We start from the raw sequence: 16,454 nt of genomic DNA, 5'->3' as shown, positions 1-16,454 counted from the left end.
ATAAAATTAATTAAGTAATTAAAAAAAAAAAAGAAAGGACCCTGATGCTGGGAGGGATTGAGGGCAGGAGGAGAAGGGGACGACAGAGGATGAGATGGCTGGATGGCATCACCGACTCGATGGACATGGGTTTGGGTAGACTCCGGGAGTTGGTGATGGACAGGGAGGCCTGGCCTGCTGCAATTCATGGGGTTGCAAAGAGTCGGACATGACTGAGCGACTGAACTGAACTGATTGAGATTCTAATAATTATTTTATTTGTTCTTCAGTAGTGAAGAAATTTAAATGCCATGAAAGGAAGTCACACTAGGCAAAAGGTAGGCAGTATAACCTTTGGGCAATGATATCAACTGTGTGGATTCAAATCTGACCTCTGCCCTGACTTACTGTGTGATCATGGGCAAATTGCTACATCTGTCTGTGCCTCAGCTATAAAAGTAGCTACCTCAAAAGGACATTGTGAGAATCAGATGAGTTAACAGATGTCAAGTATTAATATAGTTCCTGCTGCTGCTGCTGCTGCTAAGTCGCTTCCATCGTGTCCGACTTGTAGCGACCCCGTAGACAGCAGCCTACCAGGCTCCTCTGTCCATGGGATTTTCCAGGCAAGAGTACTGGAGTGGGGTGCATTGCCTTCTCCGAATATAGTTCCTGGTGCATAGTAAATACTCAGTAAGTGTTAGCTATTAATATTAATTTCAAATATGGGAATTTTTTTCTAATAGGTCCTTGGAAAGATTATCAACATGAAGTTAAAGTTGTTCATGAACTGCAGGAGTAAACTTTCAGAAGCCCCTTTAAAGAGGTTGGTCTCTGTGAACATAATTTCATTTTGAAAAATTTGTACATGCTACAAGGGGAAAAAACTTAATTACTACACCTGTTTTTTCCTTCACAAAATGCTTAGTTGAAATAGATCAGAGATAGTTTATTGATATAAAATTAAGGTAACCTAACCAGTAAAATTCACCCAATATAATTGCAGAATTTACATGGATTATTTTCATCTATGGGTATTTTTAAAAATTTGATTTAGAAGTACCTATTTAGAAGTATACAGTGGGTTGCAGCAACATGGATGTACTTTGAGATTATTATACTAAGTGAAGTAAGTCGAAAGACAAATACCATATGATATCACTATGTGTAGAATCCAAAATATGACAAAAATGAAAGTATAGGTGACATTTATTACCTTAACAAGATTTTTGTCCTCGTAATTCATTCATTTTTCATACTTATTTTTCTTTTGTATTTCAGATTTTATTATGTGTTTCTAAATCTCATTTTAGCCACTAATTGAGAGGTCTTTCCATGAGTACAGAGTTTTTACTCACACAAGTAGGAATCCTCTCCACAAAGTCTCTGTAAAGCTTTGGGATATATGATAAAGAGTGAGAATATTAAACATAATCTAGCACAGTTTGTTAGAAGGGAAAGAACTTGACTTCTCTAAAGTTAAATAACACCTAATATACCAGATAGATGCTGCAAGTGGTTAATAACAGTGCATTAGACAAAAACTGTTGAATTTGTTTTAACCTGTGAGTTCAACAGAGTCTTATATACTTAGTAGCATATATTAAGGAAACTAGTTGACACATTAATTCTGTTGACCTAAAACAAATAGATTGTTAGATATTTCTCCAGAAAATATGGGTTTATTTAGGATCAGGAGAGTTGCAATTCATGGTCAGCAAGCACAGAGTGCCATGTACAAGTCTCTACACAAGGCAGAGGAAGGAGAACTCTTAGAGAGGAAAGGAAGTCGGGGTAGGGGAGTCTGTAGTAAACAATGAGCCCATGGCTTCTCATGTCTGAGTCCTTGCCAGGGAAGAAGGAGAAGTCTTTCTTCTTCCTGTTGGGTTATGTTATCGGAATCAGAGGCTGTGAGTACTGCCCAGTGTAGTCTCCTGATTGTGAGGTTTCTGTTTATTAACTTTTTTTTTTTTTTTTTTTTTTTACAGTTCATAGACCTTAACTTATAAAATACTGTCTCATTCTTCTCAGAGATGACAGAGGTTATGGGCAGGAATTCTCTCAGTTCCTCCTGTCTCCTGTACCTTTCCAGGCTTCCTGTGTGGTATGGGAAGAGTTGTCATCTTTCCTCTTGGTTAAGGTGTTCCTGTGTTTTGCCATTTATTTCTAGATCCTTCCTTTTATCACATAGTTCTTGTTCCATGTCTCTAACCTCTCTAGTAGCCCTTTTCTTTCAGTCTCAGAGTTATTCAATTTTTAAAAAGAAAATAAACTGCTCCCTTAACTTCCTCTCCTCTAGAGCCCTACCTCTTCCTTCTCTTCTCCATTCTTGGTCATGTCAGGTTCTCTTAAGTGTGGCCAGCCCCCCTCTTCATCTCTCATTCACTTGTACCTCCCACTGAAGTTAGTCTTTATCCTCTTTGCCACTGAATTATTTTTACTAATTCACAAATCGCTGCTCGCAAAATCCATAGGATACTTCTTAATGACATTTCTGCTGCCTTTGATAGTACCCGGTACTTGGTTTGGACTGTGTTCTCTTCACCGTCTCCTCTTACTCTCTCTTTTTTGACTCTGCCTCTGGGGATTCACACCCTACCTAGATTCTCCATGAGTGCTGGTTGTATGTGATGATTTGCTTCTAATGAATAGGATATGGCAAAAGTGAGGGAATGTCTCTTCTGCAATTGGGTTATAAGAGGCTGTGACTTCTGTCTTGTGGCATTCTCTCTCTCCTGCTCTTGTGTGCTTCACTAAGCTTGCTGGAAATTCTCTTGTGCTAAGGACTGAGTGCAGTCTCCAGCCAAGGACTAGTGAGGAGCTGCAGGAGCCTGGGGGTGGATTCCTCCCCCATGGAGTCTTGAGATAACCACAGCACAGCTGACACCTTGATTGTAGTCCCAAAATAGTGAAAGTCACTGTTCTTAGTAATGTAACTATTTCTTACTGTGTAAGACATAAGGTTAAAATACACTGTGTAAGACATAAGACATAAGGTTAAAATACACTAATAATTGCTGATACTTCTGAAAGTTCTGTTAATAAGCAGCTGCTTTGAACTCACTCCTGTTTGTTTTTAATTGCACTTTTTAAATAAGTACCAGAACGTTAGCTTAAATTTTACTTGCTTTCTGCTTATCATTTCTCTTAATATTATTAACAGAGCTAAGAGCTAATAAAATCACTAAAAATAGACCGTGGTCACATTTGAAGAAGGATCAGTGAGTGAATTCAGATCATAAATTCCTGGAACCTGCATAAGTCAGTGTATCTTAAAGGGATTCATATTCATTAAGAAATAATTAACAAGGGTATGTAATATAGACAATCTTATAATAGATAATAGTATAAACAATAATAATGATTGTCTACCACTCACATAAGCATTAACTTCAGTATAGTGTGTTTTTAGTCTTTTTAAGATTTTCTGGTCATGTTTTTAAGCCATTTGCGATTTTAAAATATTTTAGAAGAAATCTCAGTTTTGATTGCAGTATATATTTTATCTGTTTCTGCCAACAGCTTTTACCGTTTTGTTCTGGAACCGGAACTGATGTTAACTAGTGATATTACTGGACCAGTGGCAAAATTCTTGGATATCCCTGAATCACCCCTTCTAACCCTCAATATGATCACTCCTGAAGGCTGGTTGGTTGAAATAGTACACAGCAACTGTGACCTTGATAACATTCATTTAAAAGATGTAAGTTATAAAGTTGTATAAAGAAAGACAAAATGCTTTAGGGATTATGGATACAGGTTAATGAAGTATATGAAGTTCATCACTAGAGTAGTAATAATTCAACAACTGGTTAAGAACCCAGCTAAAGTTGTTGAAACAAGTACTGTTTTCAAGAAACTACTTATTTTTTGTTCTCAAAAACGGTAAACTGGACTCAGCGAGCACCCATCTGTGCTCACATCTCTCTTATGATTGTGGTGCATATATGATGATGGTGGAGTAGAGCTGGTATTACAGGAATGGAAGAAAATTAATCATAAGCTTTAGTGTTCAAGAATTTCACTCAACTGTTAGGTTCACTCAGCTAAAAGGAAGACTTGAGACTGCCCCTGAAAATACTTTGGCTAATAATAAAATAATCACGTGTATTTATTACAGAATTTACATTATGAGAATTACTAACCCCAAAACAATGACCTGTGTCCTCCTAGATTGAGAAAGCTGTCACAGCAGAATATGAACTAGAATATCTACTACTCGAAGGACATTGCTTTGACTTAACGACAGACCAACCTCCTCGGGGTCTGCAGTTTACTCTGGGCACAAAAAATAAACCTGTTGTAGTAGATACAATAGTGATGGCCAATCTCGTAAGTACATACATACTCAATTAGAAATTTTGGTGAAATCCTCTAAGTTTTCCTAATAATAAGATGAAATAATTTTTATCCTGCTCTTGTTGTATAGGTCCCAGGGGAAAAAAAATCCTTCAATATGGTAATTAAAACAAAAATGAAGGGAGTTGTACATTCAGAATATGCTTTTATAGGTTATTATAAAATCTTCTTTCTTGGAATTCATTTATGAAAATTATTCCACAGTTAATGGAATACTGTTGGAGTATTCATGAATAATATTTCTTGAGCAGTTGGATGTTGTTTTCATTCATGTAACTGTGATCATATTTTTCTCATCTTAAAAGGGATATTTTCAATTAAAAGCAAACCCAGGTGCTTGGATACTGAAATTACGCCAAGGAAGATCCGAAGATATTTATCAAATAGTTGGGTGAGTTATATAAACAACTTTAAAGTTTTTATATATAAAAAAGTTTTTAGTGTGACATAACAAAGATCATCAAAACAGCTAAAACATTCACAAATATCATTATTATAAAACAAAACATTATTATATATATATAAAAAAAAACATTATTATAAAACTGTAACATTTATTCTTATTGTTTTATTTCAAAAATACAGAAGGTATGCCTAATGTATACATCTTGTTCTTTACTCCATCTCCTTTACTTATTATTTTCTGTAGAATTTTCCATGTTAACACTGTAAACATTTATTGTTTAATGATTATATAATATGTATATCTTATCTAGAAAAGCCATTATCTTTTCATTATGTTCAGTTTTTCATTTTTATAGATAAGAATTGGTGTCTCAGTAAATTTCCTACTCATCAATGAGCCTAGTACAAAGCAGATATCATCATATTTTTTTTTATAAGGAACCAATAGTAAATATTTACTGTTTGAGGGCACATATGATTTTTGCCAATATTGTTTTTTTCAACAACCATTTTAAAATGTAAAAACCATTTTTAGTGCAGGGGCCATACAAAACTCACCCACCAACTTGATTTTGCTCACCAGCCATAGTTTGCCAACACCTGTTGTTGTTCAATCGCTAAGTCTTGTCCAGCTCTTTGCAGCCTCATGGACTGCAGCATGCCAGGCTCCTCTGTCCTCCAGTATATCCTGGAATTTGCTCAAATTCATGTCCTTGAGTTAGTGATGCTGGCTTACTATCTCACCCTCTGCTGTCCCCTTCTCCTTTTGCCTTTACTGTTTCCCAACATTAGGGTTTTTTCTAATGAGTCGGCTCTTTGCATCAGGTGGTCAAAGTATTGGAGTTCCAGCTCCAGTGTCAGTCCTTACACTGGATATTCAGGGTTGATTTCCTTTAGGATGGACTGGTTTGATCTCCTTGCTCTTCAAGGGACTCTCAAGAGTCTTCTCCAACACCACAGTTCAGAAGCATCAATTCTTTAGTGCTCAGCTTTCTTTGTGGTCCAACTCTCACATCTGTACATGACTGCTGGAAAAACTGTAGCTTTGACTATACGGATCTTTGTTGGCAAAGAGGTGTCTCTGCTTTTTAATTCACTGTCTAGGTTTGTCATAGCTTTCCTTCCAAGGAGCAAGCGTCTTTTAATTTCATGGCTGCAGTCACCATCTGCAGTAATTTTGAAGCCCAGGAAAACAAAACCTGCCATTGTTTCCACTTTTTCTCCTTTTGTTTGCCATGAAAAGATGGGACTGTCTCGGGTGACCCTCCTGGGCATGGCTCATAGCTTCATTGAGTTATGCAAACCCCTTCTCCACAACAAGGTTCTAATCCATGAAAGGGTTGCCAACACCTAGTAAACTTTTTTATACCTCTTAATATCTGTAGGAGGAGGTTTAGTCACTAAGTCGTGTCCAACTCGTGCGACCCCATGGACTGTAGTTCGCCAGGCTCCTCTGTCCATGGGATTCTCCAGGCAAGAATACTGGAGTGGGTTGCCATTTCCTTCTCCAGGCTTAGTATCTTTAATTTTTCATTTATTTCAGCAAGTATTCATTGAGCATCTATTATTATGCAGTATGCTTAACAAGGATAATATAGGGGTAGGGGTTATTGTGCCTTTTGTCCATTGTTTTTCCCCTTTTCCTTATAGTGCCTAGAACATGGTGTCATTCAGCAGACATGCTTAATAATTTAAGTACACAAAGTTGAGAATGCTCAATTCTTTTTTAGTGCTTTTCTTTTTTACTGAATGAAAAGAGTCTTTAAATTCTCAAGTGCTTTACAATTTTCAGAAGTTTCACACACATAATTTCATATAATTCTATAATAACTCTTTTCCCTATTCCTCTAGTGCTCTGCCCTCCTTCCCTCTCTGCACTCCACTGCTTGTTCTCTATATCAGTCAGTCTGCTGCTTTTTTGTTTTATTCCCTAGTTCGTTGTATTTTTTAGATGTCACAAATAAGAGATCGTTCAGTATTTGTCTTTTTCTGTCTGACTTATCTCACTTAACATAATGCCCTCCAAGTCCATTTGTGTTGCTGCAAATGCAAATTTTCATTCTTTTTTAATGATTAAATGGCTGCACACACAGACAGCCCACCCCCACCCCCATGGCTTCTTTATCCATTCATCTGTTGAGGGATATTTAGGTTGTTTCCATATCTTGGCAATTATAAGTAATATTGCTATGAACAATAGGGTCAACATCTGTCTTTTCAAGTTAGTGTTTTTGTTTCTTTCAGGTATATACCCAGGACTGAAATTGCTGAGTCATATGGTAGTTCTATTTTTAGTTTTTTGAGAAATCTCCATACTGTTGTCCATAGTGACTGTACCAGTTTACAATCCCACCAACAGTGTAAGAAGGTTCCCTTTTCTCCATATCCTTGCCAACATTTGTTATTTGTGTTCTTTTTTTTTTTTTTTGTGATAGCCATTCTGACAGGAGTGAGGTGATAGCTCACTCACTGTGACTTTGGCTATTTCTACTTCATAAGTTGGAATACTTTTTTTTTTCCTAGTGGTTATATTCCTGGGCAGGCCTGTGCCTCGTACTGTGGTTTAGGCACTTCATCAGAGGAACTGGGAGTGAGAGTCAAGGCGTATGATAGTCAGCGTAGCCCTAGAATCCCCAGGTTTTCATTTTAGAAAAATTTTCAAGCGTGTGTTATAACTCTGACTGAATGCAAAGTATCTAGTAATTTGACATCTGCTGTTTTCCCTCTTTGAAAAAATTCAGTTTTATTGTAAATGTTTTTTACAGTAGCATTTTTCAGTTCATAGTGAAAATACTATAAAAATTTTTTGAGCAAAGTTGTAATATTTGATTGACTTATGCAGTGTTGAAAACTGACAGGGAAATGCATAATGTGTAATATAAAATAACTTCAAGTGATGCAGATGGACATGAGAGACATATTTTCAGTATTATAAGTTTAACAATGTGCTTCAAATTTTGGTATTTGAAAATGGCTAATAGATACTGAAAAATAGTTGTATGGTATGCAGTTCCTTTTGTTATGCTTTATAAACAACTGACAGTCTAGAAAATATTTCATATTTTAATTATCATTGTAATATATGAAATATTACTTTTGTGATAATCTTAATATACAATATTAAAGATAAGCTATAATCTACTTTTCTGAGTTAGGCGATATCAAATTTAGTGAGTTATTTGTGTATAATCTTATTTATATTAAGTTAAAATTGGGTAATTTTGAAAATTATAGTATATTGCAGCATACCTTAATTGACTATACAAACAGTAAATATTACATATGTACCAATGATTATACTTATGATTATTTCAGAATGGATTTATTCTGTGATTTATATGATTATAATTGTATGTCTTTTCTTAAATTGGGCATAAACATTTACATGTTTTTATGCTTCTAGGCATGAAGGAACTGACTCTCCACCAGACCTAGAAGATGTCATCGCTGTTTTAAATAGCTTCAAAAGCAAAATACTGGAAATACAAGTGTGTGAGGCCAAAACACTTCATAGACTTTGTTCTTAATATTAAGAATTATCTTTTTTGTTCTTAATTTATTTTACAAATAATTTCACAGTGTTACTACCTAAAATGTCATATTGAAACTCTGGCAATGGAAGGAGGAAGAGAATTAAATCATGAAGGGAAAGCAGCACACTTAAACATAGAAGAAAATAATTTTTTTAAGTTATGATGTATCTACTATATTTGCAGCCAAATAATGTTATAAACTGTGCTTCACTGGTGGCTTAGCAGTAAAGAATCCGCCTGAGATGCAGGAGACGTGGGTTCAGTCCTTGTGTCAGGAAGATTCCCTGGAGGAGGGCACGGCAACCCACTCCAGTATTCTTTGCTGTTGTATCCCATGGACAGAGGAGCCTGGCAGGCTACAGTCCATGGGGTCACAAAGAGTCATACATGACTGAAGTGAGTGAGCACAATATTATAAATTAGGCTTTGGAGATGAGATTAGGAATGCATGTTGAAAACCTATCCCTTTCAACAGGAAAAACAGTGATTTTTCTTTCCTTGACAGAAACAAAAACCAGCAAAATTTTTAATGACGGCAGCATTAATTCTTTTGGATGAACCTACCTACTTAATACTTGAAATCAGTAAAAAACAAAAACTTGTTGGGTGAAATGTTTATTAACATTTTAAAAGTAATGAGGAGCTGACAGTAATGATAACAAGAAAATACAAAACCAAAATTAAACAGAAAATGAGAGCCTAGTGAAATGAGCAAGCACAGAAGATTCTTATAACCCAAGAAAGCTGCTGTTGCCCTCGAACATTTGTCCATTTTGGTTCACTTGAACTATCACTGTGATTTAATTTGCAAGGTGATGGGGATAGAAATTAAAACCCTTGACCCTTACAAAGTGGGTAATCTATTAGAAGACCCTCTCTGCTATAAGCTGGCTATAGCTCAGGGGAAGGATGAACCATAGTAAAGCATACCACACAGTCTTTTAGGCAAAATTAATAGCATCTAAATAATGGCGAAGGACAGGGAAGCCTGGCACACTGCAGCCCATGGGGTTACAAAGGCAGGGATGACAGCAACAACAACATGTTATTGTTTGAATAACAACAACAAAGCAATCGAGGGAACCCTGAACCTTGAATTTGTATTAAAATGGTTCCAGATAGATAAGGTTTTACAGGCATCTGACAGAAATATTCATATATCTCTGGAATAAGACTATATCCAAATACACAAAACCAGCAGAAACAGTGAGTAACAGAAAGCAGATACACGAACGCTCTGTATGTCAGCATTATTGACAGAGACTCTGAAACAACTATGCCTACAGTGTTTAAGAAATAAAAGACAAACTTGAAAACAATTGCAGGGAATAAAAAACTATAAAAAGTGCGTATCTGACTTTTAAAGTAGAACTTCTAAAACTGAGCAATACAATGACAAGAAAATTCAGTTTTTGGCTTTAACAGGCCTCAGGAGATAGTGAGTTGGAAGATAGACCAAAAGAAGTATCCCATATGCAACAGAGACATGGAAAAAGAGGAATATACAACAGAGACTATATAAAAGGCATAGAGAACAGAGTGTGAAATCTAAGACACCAGGGTTACATTTAAACCTGGCTCTGCTATTCGCTCACTGTGTGACCTTGGACAGATTGCTTAAACTCTTTCTATGTCATTTTTCTTATCTATAATACAGAGTTAATAATGGAATCCTCCTTATATGTCTACTATAAGGGTAAGATAATTAAGCTTTATAAAATACTTTTGAGTGTTTAATAAAATCCATTTAAGTGGCATTCAAGAAGGTGATGAAAGACAGAATGAGGTACAAGTATTATCTGAAGCATAATAGTAGGCAACCAGAGCCCTTAACTTATATACTGCATAGATCTTAAACTACCAAATTAATCAGAATTTGCCTTGAATCCCACATTATAACCTATTTCTTATCACCTCTGCTCTTTATCCTTGATCAGTGTATTCACGTTGTTTCAGTTCAGTCGCTCAGTTGTGTCCGACTCTTTGCGACCCCATGAATTGCAGCATCACCTGCTGCAGGGAGCCAGGCCTCCCTGTCCATCACCAACTCCCAGAGTTCACTCAGACTCACATCCATTGAGTCAGTGATGCCATCCAGCCATCTCATCCTCTGTCGTCCCCTTCTCCTCCCAGCATCAGAGTCTTTTCCAATGAGTCAACTCTTCGCATGAGGTGGCCAAAGTACTGGAGTTTCAGCTTTAGCATCAATCCTTGCAAAGAAATCCCAGGGCTGATCTCCTTTAGAATGGACTGGTTGGATCTCCTTGCAGTCCAAGGGACTCTCAAGAGTCTTCTCCAACACCACAGTTCAAAAGCATCAATTCATCAGTGCTCAGCCTTCTTCACAGTCCAACTCTCACATCCATACATGACCACAGGAAAAACCATAGCCTTGACTAACGGCCCTTTGTTGGCAAAGTAATGTCTCTGCTTTTGAATATGCTATCTAGGTTGGTCAGAACTTTTCTTCCAAGGAGTAAACGTCTTTTAATTTCATGGCTGCAGTCACCATCTGCAGTGATTTTCGAGCCCAAAAACATAAAGTCTGACACTGTTTCCACTGTTTCCCCATCTATTTCCCATGAAGTGATGGGACCGGATGCCATGATCTTCGTTTTCTGAATGTTGAGCTTTAAGCCAACTTTTTCACTCTCCACTTTCACCTTCATCAAGAGGCTTTTTAGTTCCTCTTCACTTTCTGCCTTAAGGGTGGTATCATCTGCATATCTGAGGTTATTGATATTTCTCCTGGCAATCTTGATACCAGCTTGTGCTTCTTCCAGCCCAGCGTTTCTCATGATGTACTCTGCATAGAAGTTAAATAAGCAGGGTAACAATACACAGCCTTGACGTACTCCTTTTCCTATTTGGAACCAGTCTGTTGTTCCATGTCCATTTCTAACTGTTGCTTCCTGACCTGCATACACATTTCTCAAGAGGCAGGTCAGGTGGTCTGGTATTCCCATCTCTTTCAGAATTTTCCACAGTTTATTGTGATCCACACAGTCAAAGGCTTTGGCATAGTCAATAAAGCAGAAATAGATGTTTTTCTGGAACTCTCTTGCTTTTTTGATGATCCAGGAGATGTTGGCAATTTGGTATCTGTTTCCTCTGCCTTTTCTAAAACCAGCTTAAACATCTGGAAGTTCACAGTTCACATATTGCTGAAGCCTGGCTTGGAGAATTTTGAGCATTTACTAGCATGTGAGATGAGTGCAATTGTGCAGTAGTTTGAGCATTCTTTGGCATTGCCTTTCTTTGGGATTGGAATGAAAACTGACCTTTTCCAGTCCTGTGGCCACTGCTGAGTTTTCCAAATTTGCTGGCATATTACACTCACCCTTGATACTGTTTTTCCTATATTGACCTTGGCTTCTTTTCTCAGAAATGGAAACTTACATTCTGGCCTTGATACATTTCCTTCTAATCATTTCAAATGAAAACCCCATAAACTCAGAGCAGCTCCTTAAGTTACCAAGTCAACCCAAGCCCTTTAGGACCAGCATTCCAGCTAGTATTATCCTAGCCCTACAAACAGGAAAGGAAAATAGTATTTCTGCTGGGAGACTTGAGGTGTTTTAAATTTAAGGAATTTTGACCATTGAAAAATTATTAAATTTTCTTTTTGATGAGCTGAATTTTTTCACTCTCCATATTGGCTCTAATTTTTCCTATTCTTGCCTGGTATAGAGCAGGTCTGACTCTTTCACCAAAGTCATCAAATCTTTGTTGAGGGTGATAGTCATGCCATGCCTGAAGCATACCTTCTACAGCCTAACCATATCTAGGTCCTTTACTTGTTTTTTAATAACAGTTCTATCTGTTCACCTTCCGTGTTTCCAAATTACACAAAAGGATGGGAAAAGGGGAAGAGAAAAGATAAGCAACATGTCAGCGCATGAATTCCAGTAGCTCACCAGTTAGGAATTCCAGGAAGGGAGAACAGAAAGTGGAGGCGGCAAAGTATTCCACAGGTAAACAGAGGCAAACATATTCGCATCAAGGGCTCCACAAATCAGAATGCATGAGAAATGGCCCACACCAGAGCCTAGAAACTACCAAAGAGAAAAGACGAGTCACTTCAGTGACCTTAGAATGACTCTTAACAGTAGCATCCGATGTTTTATTTTTCAAGACAACAAAACAAAGACTTCAGTGTTTTGAGAATTATTTTGAACCTGGGATTCTTTAGTCAAATATTCTCTAAAGGGTGAAGATTTAGAAAAATTACCTTTCACACCTGTTCTTGAACATGTTTGCCATCACAAAGAGAATAAAGAACAAGAAAGAGGAAAATGGGTATTTCAAGAAACGATGAAATTAATGTGAAAACCAATGCAAAGAATGCTTGAAAGAGGCAGTTCATTGTTAAGCCCAAAGAAAAATGTCTTCAAGAAGATAGGAATTCCAGATGATGAATAATAAACTGGAAAATATTAGGTATATGATAAGAAATATCTTTCCACAAGGAAAATACAATAAAATTCCAAGAAAAAAATACTTATCTATTGATGTGAGAAAGCAGAATCCATGTGAACCAAGAAGAGTATGGTGGTCATACCTTTGTAACTGGGGGTGAAATGTAGTAACCTTTGAGACTTAATTGAGCAGTATTTACAGTGTCACAATATGTACTTTTTATTGATTTTTCAAGTTGTAGAATAAACAATGCAAAAGATAGTTATATTGACCAAGGTAAATGTAAATTTTATCCATATTTACAATGCTAAAGTAAAGGTTTAGCTAATGTAAGTTGAGACAAAGGGAAAAGGTAGAGATGCTAGTATCTGTATCATAGGATGTGTGCAAGAGAAACTGTTGAATTTGTTGGAATAAAAAATATAGATTTAAGGATTACTTAAAGTTACAAAAATACTCAGTAGAAAAACTAATGATAAAGATAATATTACTAGAACCTCTAGACAAAGAGGGGAAGGGAAGAGTGATACAAGTAAGCTACTCGTCTTTTTGTTACAAAGAACAAATAATGTCTAAACTCTGCGAATCAGATATATGGTAGATGACATCTATAGTTGATAAATCAGTAAGTACAAGTGTAAGCACATTATTTAGCAGTGTGGAGGTTATTACAAAAGAACTGAAAATGAGACTGAACTGATGGTTGAAACCAGATTGTGTCTATAAAGTACTAAGATCTTTTTTGGCTTCATTTACTATAACTATTTAGGGCTTCCCTGGTGGCTCAGTTGATAAAGAATCCACCTGCAATGCAGGAAACCCAGGTTTGATCCCTTGGTGGGGAAGATCCCATGGACAGAAGAGCCTGGTGGACTACTGTCCAAGGAGTCACAAAGAGTCAGACATGACTTAGTGACTAAACCACATCTTAGATTTACAAGAGTCACCTACCCAAGATATTTCTATCCATGCAGCATAATATTTAAATCTATAAAATTCTAAAGTTTTTCTTTACCATGCTATCTAGGTACGGAAAAAGCCAGATAAAATCAAGGAAGATATCCTTTCCGATAAAGGTGAAAAGAAGAGAGGAATGTGGGATTCCATTAAAAGGTAGTTACTAATGGATGTTTTAACGTATAACTATAGACCCATCAAGAGTCTAGTGTGTGGAAGCCCTCCACATGGTAAACATTTAAGTTATGCACAGATCTTCTCTGGAAAGGATAAGACAAATACATAAATGTTACTGATACAGGATAGGAAAAGAGAAGGAACCTCAGAAAAGACTGTGGAGGAGTGCATGACTAAGATATATTCTAAAGGATGGACAGAGAGAGAAGGTACCTGGTTACGTGAAGCTAGAAAGATTGGGTATGTTTCTCACAGAACAGGAAGTAGCCCAGGTTAGCTGAGATGTTAAATATTATGGGAAATATTTAAGTTAGGTTGGGACCTGTATTAATCAGAAAAGGAATATATAGGCTCACACATCTAGAGTTCAGGAGCAGAGCTGACTTTGAGCATTCAGGTGATGTGGCCCAGAAACTCTTTCTCCAACATATAGTTCTGTTATCTGTGCTGCCTTCACTTTCAGACAAATGTTTACAAGAAAGAGCTTGCCCAATTAAGGCCTCTTTTTCTGTAAGTTGACTTTTTGTTTGATGAGTATGATGTTACTGTCCCAGTATGCTGTTGAACTGGTTCCCGATTGAGAAAGTCTCAAACTCACTCCTTTTGAGATGAGTTCTGTGTAGACTTGTTTAGAATCTGGGCATTTTAAAGAGTATCTGTTCATTAGCTTCCATTGAAACCAGAAGGTAGAGACAGAAAGGAATAAAGATATTGTTAAACTATGGCGTAGCCACTTACTATGCAGAAGGGATACCAAAACAAAGCACTGCTTTGTTAGAAAGAGAGAAGATAAGTCTTGGGGGATGGTGACTCCTCCAGATACATAAGTGTATGTTAGAGTGCTTTCACTTTTATATCTTAGTTTTAATCCTAACTTCAAGTGATTTTTTTCTTCCCCTCCCTGAATCAACTTAGTTGGGGGTTTACAGTGAGAAAAGATTTCAGAAATACCTCTGTCGTAACAAAAGCCTCAGTACATTGCATGTGGCCATAGCATGCTGCAACTCATTCTGTGCTCTTAAGATAACTTTTGTAACTCACAAAGATTCAAAAGTATTATCTCATTAACCTACAATATAATTGCATTCTATGTTGTCCATTTTTTAAAAATCATAAAATTTCAAGTTATATTGTCATGTTTAAATATAAACCATAATTTTTAGGGTAAGTACTTATTTCAGTGTACTAACCATTCATTTTGAAAAGCATTCCTGTTTTTTATCTCTTATCAAATTCAGTACTTTATTTAGGTATGTAAAGTGTGCAGATGTGTTTAAGAAACTAATGATCAGTAGTTTTTTTTTTATTCCAAGTTTCACAAGGAGCCTGCATAAACAAGAAGATAATAAGGAAAAAGATGTTCTAAACATTTTTTCAGTTGCTTCTGGCCATTTATATGAACGCTTTTTAAGGTAGGTATTTTTTTAATCTAATGTTTTGGAAAGGAATACACTTACATGGTGTGAAAAAAAATTTTAAGTTTAAAAGAAGGAAAGAAATTACAGTGAAAAAAAACTCTCACCTCTGTTCCCTTGATTCCCCATTCACTTTATCACAGGAAACCAATGTTATTATTTTCATACCTGCCAAAGATATGTATAGACAAGCTCAAATGTATATTTTTTAACTCTTTTACCGAAATAACAACACAGTACATACTACTTGGCACCTTGCTCTTTTTTTTTAACCTAAAATTATGAGAGATGTATATTTTCTAAACACAATGAAATTTTAAGTTTGATTTGAAATGTCAGTATTCTTTAAGGTTAGAAAACGGACATATTTTGTAGTAAGATGTGAGAGAAAAAAGAATATATAGTAAATTTTCTGGCAAACAAATACCTTGTTTTATAAAAAGGAGGAGGAGTCTGAGAAGAGGGAGAAATATTTATAAACTACAAAGGGCTATTTTTTTAACTGTATATATAGAAGGATCATAGAGAATGCCTCAAAAATATTTGAAGATGTTGACATTTTAAGATGGTACTTTAGATACATCTGTATCTTCTCCGAGCAGAGGTCTAGAATAACAAAACACATGGCCTATCCAGTGAATTTATCAAGACAGACAGGCTGTTCAGGCCTTCAAGGTTTACATACCTTCTATTAATGACACAGGGCTTCCCCAGTGGCTGTCAGTAAAGAATCTGCCGGTAGAGCAGGAGGCACGGGTTCAATCCCTGGTCGGGGAAGATCCCCTAGAGGAGGGCATGGCAGCCCACTCCAGTATTCTTGCCTAGGATATCCCATGGACAGAGAAGCCTGGTGGGCTACAGTCCGTAGAGTTGCAAAAGAGTCCGACACAACTGAGATAATGACACAATAATAGAGCCAAGATTAGACTTTGAGTTCAGTTCAGTCAGTCAGTTGTGTCCAACTCTTTGTGACCCCATGAATCGCAGCACACCAGGCCTCCCTGTCCATCACCAACTCCCGGAGTTCACTCAGACTCACGTCCATCGAGTTGGTGATGCCATCCAGCCATCTCATCCTCTGTCGTCTCCTTCTCCTCCTGCCCCCAAAGCCCCCCAGCATCAGAGTCTTTTCCAATGAGTCAACTCTTCACATGAGATGGCCAAAGTACTGGAGTTTCAGCTTCAGCATCATTCCTTCCAAAGAAATCCC

The 16,454-nt window shown here is 36.8% G+C and overlaps 1 protein-coding gene across 4 annotated transcripts in view; it reads left to right on the top strand.

Annotated features, from left to right (window-relative positions):
• UGGT2 (UDP-glucose glycoprotein glucosyltransferase 2) overlaps nucleotides 1–16,454 on the top strand; it is a 152,012-nt gene that overhangs the window by 105,940 nt on the left and 29,618 nt on the right. For 2 of the 4 annotated variants that reach the window (XM_070799909.1, XM_070799908.1), the window contains exons 26-32: nucleotides 726–805; nucleotides 3,502–3,682; nucleotides 4,153–4,311; nucleotides 4,644–4,729; nucleotides 8,147–8,231; nucleotides 13,723–13,808; nucleotides 15,143–15,241. In XM_070799909.1, the coding sequence (XP_070656010.1) occupies nucleotides 726–805; nucleotides 3,502–3,682; nucleotides 4,153–4,311; nucleotides 4,644–4,729; nucleotides 8,147–8,231; nucleotides 13,723–13,808; nucleotides 15,143–15,241 (776 nt within the window). Of the gene's footprint in view, nucleotides 1–725; nucleotides 806–3,501; nucleotides 3,683–4,152; nucleotides 4,312–4,643; nucleotides 4,730–8,146; nucleotides 8,232–13,722; nucleotides 13,809–15,124; nucleotides 15,242–16,454 lie in introns of all 4 variants that reach the window. The other 2 variants (XM_070799907.1, XM_070799906.1) reach the window with 1 other exon arrangement.

The sequence above is a fragment of the Bos indicus genome, chromosome 12 (genome assembly GCF_029378745.1).
Source record: "Bos indicus isolate NIAB-ARS_2022 breed Sahiwal x Tharparkar chromosome 12, NIAB-ARS_B.indTharparkar_mat_pri_1.0, whole genome shotgun sequence".
NCBI classification, from domain to species: domain Eukaryota; kingdom Metazoa; phylum Chordata; class Mammalia; order Artiodactyla; family Bovidae; genus Bos; species Bos indicus.
Note: the sequence above shows the minus strand (reverse complement) of the source record. Positions and strands in the feature narration are given on the sequence as shown.